At 57.9% G+C, this 6000-nt stretch overlaps 1 protein-coding gene across 3 annotated transcripts in view; it reads right to left on the bottom strand.

The window, feature by feature from the left end:
* Window positions 1-11: 11 nt before the first annotated feature.
* Window positions 12-6000, bottom strand: part of SCAP (SREBF chaperone) — a 58062-nt gene continuing 52073 nt past the window's right edge. For all 3 annotated transcript variants that reach the window (XM_010712221.3, XM_010712220.3, XM_010712222.3), the window contains 7 exons: window positions 5345-5915; window positions 4415-4500; window positions 3931-4013; window positions 2758-2924; window positions 1594-1674; window positions 1147-1353; window positions 12-715 (listed from right to left, as the gene is read on the bottom strand). In XM_010712221.3, coding sequence (XP_010710523.1) covers window positions 470-715; window positions 1147-1353; window positions 1594-1674; window positions 2758-2924; window positions 3931-4013; window positions 4415-4500; window positions 5345-5915 — 1441 coding nt within the window. In that variant the 3' untranslated portion in view covers window positions 12-469. The remainder of the gene's footprint in view (window positions 716-1146; window positions 1354-1593; window positions 1675-2757; window positions 2925-3930; window positions 4014-4414; window positions 4501-5344; window positions 5916-6000) is intronic.

Here is a 6000-nt window from a genome sequence, read left to right as displayed (position 1 = left end):
CCACCCAGCCACAGAGCTGTGCTGTGTGCAGCGGCCTCCTGCCCCACGGAGCACTGCAGGCAACGGGGCCCTGGCCGTGCTGCAGCAAGACAGGCACCTGAGCTCCCCAGCTCCACGCTCCCACACCCACTGCCTTCATTCGGTCTCCTCAACACGCCCAGCTGCATTTCCTGCTGCAGCCACCGGTCCTGCAGCTCCTGTCCCACGCAGGGTGCTGGAGCGGAGCACGGTGCCTCCAGCACGCTGCCTCAGCAGCGCACACACCAACCTCTGACCATCCCATGCAGCCCAGGAGCAGTGCAGGAAACGCAGGGAGGCCGCAGGGCTCGGTGCCTGCAGCCTGGCGGCCAACACAGAGCAGTTCACACGGGGCAGAGGCAGCAGAGCCCTGCAGTGCTGCAGATCCAGGTCCATCCCATCGCCGCATCCACCCGGCGCTCACCGCCCGGCCTGCAGCACCCGTCCCTCCTCAGTCCAGTTTCTCCAGCACTGAGGGCACGTAGACCAAGCTGAGCTCGCTGCCGAAGTTGCAGACGATGGCGGCGTTCTCCAGCACGAGGATCTGCCGCGCGGGCTGCGACTCGTTGCTCTTCCCCAGGTAGACAGTCTGCAGCAGATCGCCGTAGCCGATGTCCCAGAAGGAGACGCAGCCCTGCCCGCCCGTCACCAGCAGGTTGTCGGAGATGACGCCCAGGCTGGAGCCACAGCCCATCTCCTGCATGGAATTGAAGCAGAAGAGGCTCAGCCCCAGCACTGTGCCAGGAGTGGGGCTGCAGTTGAATCATATCATAGAATCATAGAATGGCCTGGGTTGCAAAGGCCCACGGTGCTCATCCAGTCCCAACCCCCTGCTGTGTGCAGGTCGCCAACCAGCAGCCCAGGCTGCCCAGAGCCACATCCAGCCTGGCCTTGGATGCCTGCAGGGATGGGGCATCCACAGCCTCCTTGGGCAACCTGTGCCAGTGCCTCACCACCCTCTGGCTGAAAAACTTCCTCCTCGTATCCAACCTAAACCTCCCCTGTCTCATTTTGAAACCATTCCCTCTTGTCCTATCACCATCCACCTCTCAGCCCACACATCCACAGACTCCGTGGGGTTTGGTGAGGCACCCTCCAGCCTCCCTCCTTTCCCCCGCTGCCACCGACCTGCTGGATGGAGTAGAGTTTGATCCCCGAGCTGCGGTCCCAGATGCTGATCACGTCATCCAGGCCGCTGCTGATGACGCAGGACGTGGTGCAGGTGAGGGAGGTGACATCCCCACGGTGCGCGTACATGTGGCTCACCTTGCTGCCCGTCAGCACATCCCACAGGCAGATGGCTCCATCCTGCCCTCCACTCGCCAGCACCATCGTCTGTGAGAGGCAGAGCCGGGTCAGGAACTGCAGAGCAGAACAGCGGAGCCACCCAGACCACCCAGGACTCCCTGCTCTCATTCCTCTGCCCACGGGACAGAGAGCAAACCCACACCAGGGATCGCTCCCTCTGCTATCTCAGAGGAGCTCACGCCAACTTCTCCACACGCAGCACGGCCCCTCTGGCTCAGCAGCCATCATAAAGGATGCTCTCCTGCTTCCCACCCCAGCTGAGCTCACCTGATCTATGTACACAGCAGTGATTGCTCCTGAGTGGCCCTGCAGTGTGAACAGACAGCAGGAATCCTCCAGGCGGAACACCTGTGGGGCACGAGGGGCAGAGGGAAGGATCAGGGGAGAACAGGGACACCCCACAAGCCAGACACTGCCCCAGAAATCACCCAGCCCAGAGGCAGGAGGGTCTTCCACATCAGAAGGCTGTGATGCTGCCACACAGCGGGACCTGCACAGCTTGAGAGCTGTGCACCAAGGAACCTGGTGAGCTGCTGGGGAGGAGCTCTGCAGAGAAGGACCTGGGGGTCCTGGTGGACTAACAGTTGACCAGTGGTTGACCATAAACCAGCAGTGTGCGCTGGAAGCCAAGAAGGTCCCAGGCACCCTGCGATGCACTGCACAGAGCACAGCCAGCAGGGCAGGGAGCTGCTCCTCCCCTCTGCTCTGCCCTGGGGGGGCACATCAGGAGTGCTGCACACAGTGCCGGGCCGCCCAGCTCCAGGAAATGGGAACTGCTGGAGAGAGCCCAGCTGTGAGGTGGTGGGGCCTGGAGCACCTCCTGATGGGGCAGGCTGAGAGCCCTGGGGCTGTGTGCCTGCCTGGTGGAGAGAAGGCAGAGAGGATTTGAGCAGTGCTGATGGGGATCTGAAAGGAGGGGCTGGGTTCTGTTTGGTGCTGCCCAATGCCAGGACATGGGGCAGCAGGCACAGATTGGAACACAGAACGTTCCACCTGAGCACAAGGAACAACTTTCCCATAAGGGGGCAGAGCCCTGGAATAGAGCCCAGAAAGGTGGGGGATCTCCTTCTCTGAAGATATTCAAACCCACCTGGATGACAACTTACTGCAGGGAACGTGCTTTGTGGGGGGTTGGAGTTTGGAGGATCTCCAGACATCCCTTCCAAGTCCTACAGTTCTGTGACTCCATGATCTCATGCTCTGTTCACTAAGATACCTTACACAGAACTTTGCCATTCTACCACCAAGGAGCCCCAACCATTCAGATGAGCACAACTTCAGGAATGCACTGCACTGCACTGCACTCCACACCACCCCAGGCACGCTCTGCCCTCCTGCACACACACACACACACACACACACACACACACGTGCCAGCACTGCCCCCACTGTGCACAAGAGGAGCTCACCCACACCCAACAGGCTGCTCACCCTCAAAGTGTGGTCCTGGCTGCCCGTGACCAGCCGTCCTGCTGCAGCCTTCAGTGCTGTGATGGGTTTCTGGTGGGCGCAGGACACGGTGTGGGTGAGCTGGCACACGATGACATCGCTGCTGCTAAACACTGGGGAGGATGGGATGCTGCTTCTGCTCGGGGCTCCTGCAGTGAGAAAGCACAGTAATACCTCACTGCAGCTCTGCATGTGGCTGATCTCACCCAGAGGGGCACAGTGAGGATGCCTGGGGCTGAACCCAAAGACAGCGTGAGCCTGGGCTCCAAAGAGCTGAGCAAATCAGCAGTCCCTACACAGTCAGTCCTTGGCAAGACTGAGAAGGGTGAAATTGAAGGGGGAAATAGCATTTCCATGGCCAGGCCTTTCCCACAGAGCCTGCTCTCCTTTCACACAACATGCAGACACCAGGGAGTGAAACCATCTCCCTGCAGTGGCTTCTCTCCATTCCAAAGCATCCTAGAAGCAAACGAGCCACCACAGTGCAGAACAGATACCATCACTGGTATTTCAATTCCTGTGTGTCACAGCAGTGCCATGTGGGTGCCAGTGCCTGGAGCAGACCTTGCTGAAGGAGTAACTGAGAGGTGGGAGAGGAAGGAGGCGCAGGGCAGAGCTGACCCTAAAGCACATCTCCCACTTTTCAGACTCAGGCACTGGAGAACAGTACCTAAACAGAGCCTATAAACAGGAGGGGAGTCAGCTCTTGGAAAGGGGAGATAACAGCAGGACAGGGGAATGGTTGGAAGGTGAGGGAGGGCAGATTTCAGTTGGATGTGAGGGGGAAGTTGTTTGCTGTGAGAGTGGGGAGGTGCTGGAACAGCTGCCCAGAGAGGCTGTGGATCCCCGTCCATCCCTGGAGGTGTTCAAGGCCAGGTTGGATGGGGCCCTGGGCAGCCTGGGCTGCTGTGAGATGGGGAGGTTGATGGCCCTGCATTGGTGGGGGGTTGGAGCTTCGTGATCCTTGGGGTCCCTTCCAACCCAAGGCATTCTATGATTCTATGAAAAGCAGTGCTCAGAATGCTTTCCCTCCTCAAAGAATTCCCAAAGAATTCCTCCCTCTACACAGTAGCAGATGGGGCATCCTGCAGCGTTTTTGGAACGAAGCATTACTACAAAGGCTCAGGAAGGGGGTGTGAGATGATGCCTGCTCACCTCGGAACTGCAGGTGGTTCAAGGATGTGTGTGTTTCCAGCGAGAAGAAATCCAAGGAGCCATTCAGCCGAGCAGCAACGATCCTGGGGGAGAGATGAGCTCCGTGAGCAGAGGGCTCCCTGCTCTCCGGGGGTGAGAGCCCCGAGGTGACCCTCCCCAGGCAGAGCACAAACAGTGCCAGCTCCTCGTGCTCGGAAACTGCATCGACCAGCTGATGAAATGCTTCTTGAATAACAGCAACCAGGTCTGAGCAGAAAGGGGTACCCAAAGATACAGCTGTCAGAATTACTCTGGGTACTCCAGTACTAGAAAGCCTGAGTATGAAGGAGTGGCTGCTGGCACTGAGTGGGAGCAGGGAGCAAACACCTCACAGGGAGCCTGCCAGGCTGGGGCTGTGTGCCCTGCACGAGGTCACAGTGGGGCCTGGGCTCACCCCCCATGTCTTCCTCCTCTTAAGGGACCACCAAACACGAGCACAGGTTACCTGTTGTTCAGGAACACGAGGGCTGTGATGCCAGACTGACTTTCATCATTGCTGCTGCGCAGGGTGCCCTCGATAGCATCCCACACCTGGAAGGAGGAAGGTTTTGTGCTGTGATGCTGAGCCCAGCACCACGCCAGCAGTCTGATCCCCCAGGGATCCTACAGGGTGATGATGGCCAAACCCTTCATGGACATGACTGGGTGTGCTGTGTGAGCAGCAACCTGCCCAGTGCAGCACAGCGTGGGGATCCCAGTGAATAGAGGGATGCAAGGTCACACTGTCCCCTTTTTCCTTCTAGCATTACTTCTAATAAATGATGCTTTAATCTGTAATCAATGGATGCCTTTCTTACTGGGGTCACAATGAATGCTGGTGTGTTACACGTGCATCCTGCACTGAGCTCATGGCAGCAGCTCAGAAGGCACCTGAGCTCAGAAGTGTATTAAAAGAACATTTGCTGCATTTATTTGAAGGAAAAAATCTAGCTTACTTACCAACAATTAGATTTAGATTAAACCAATTCTGAGAGTCGGAGATCTAAATTTCCAATTCAAGCTTGCTTCAAAGCCAGCAATCTTCCTACAGAGCCCCTTCCCATCCTATTTATCCCATTACCCAATGGCATGGCAGCCTCAAAGCTTCTCCAGTCTCCAAGAGCACTGCTTTATCTCGCACTACATGAAGCATTTATTTTCCTTACACTGAAGAATGAGGAATAAAGCCGAGCGCCGATGAAGGAGAAGCGCTTTCAAAGTTGTTCTGGGTGACAGCAGACACCACACCACAACTCCTGCTCCGTTATACAACAGAACTGAACCGAAGCACTGAGATTTTCAGGGCAGGTTTCTGTCCCAGCCCACAGCCCTGCCTGCTGCTAGGGGTTCTGGCCCAGCCCTGCACACCACAGCTCACCGGAGCCGCCCTCCTTACCTCCAGCTTGCCGTTACTGCGGCCAGCCACGATGAGGTTCCCCTGCAGATCCAGGCTCCAGACAGAGCTCTCGAAGTCTCCTCCCCAGGAAGGAAGAGGTGACGACTTGTCAAACCCCGTTAGGGACTCATCCCCCAGGCTCCTCCTGCGGCCGACGCAGCCGCCCTCCTCGCTGCTGCAGCCCAGGGAGCGGGCAGTGCTGCCCCCCACGCAGAACCCAGCCTGCCCGTGTGGGGCTGAGAGGCCACTGAAGCTGATGCAGTTCGATGTGCTGTGCTCTTCGTACACCTTCCCAACCAGGCTGCTGAAATCGTAGCCAGCCTCCTTCTGGCCTCTGCCCACAGCACGGAGCCGCGGCTCTGACTCAGTCACCTTCACCTGCTCGGAGAAGTTGGTGTCGATGAGGGATGTGAGGTCTGGTTGGTCGCAGAAGAGGGGGGGCTGGGGAGGGCTCAGCATCCTCTTCAGCTGATGGCTGCCTTCAAAAGAATCGTCCAGACCGTTTTTGCCATCCGGGCTGTGATCCCAGCTTTCCTGGTAGTCAAAAATGCCACTGCTGTCTCTTCGTAACCTGAAAGATGGTGGTAAAAGGGTCAGCTCTTCTGTTTTCATTGCCTCAGAGGGGCTGGGGTGGGTAGGAACGCCGAGGCAGTAAG

This window comes from Meleagris gallopavo, chromosome 6 (genome assembly GCF_000146605.3).
Source record: "Meleagris gallopavo isolate NT-WF06-2002-E0010 breed Aviagen turkey brand Nicholas breeding stock chromosome 6, Turkey_5.1, whole genome shotgun sequence".
Lineage (NCBI taxonomy): Eukaryota > Metazoa > Chordata > Aves > Galliformes > Phasianidae > Meleagris > Meleagris gallopavo.
This window is presented reverse-complemented; position numbering and strand designations above follow the sequence as displayed.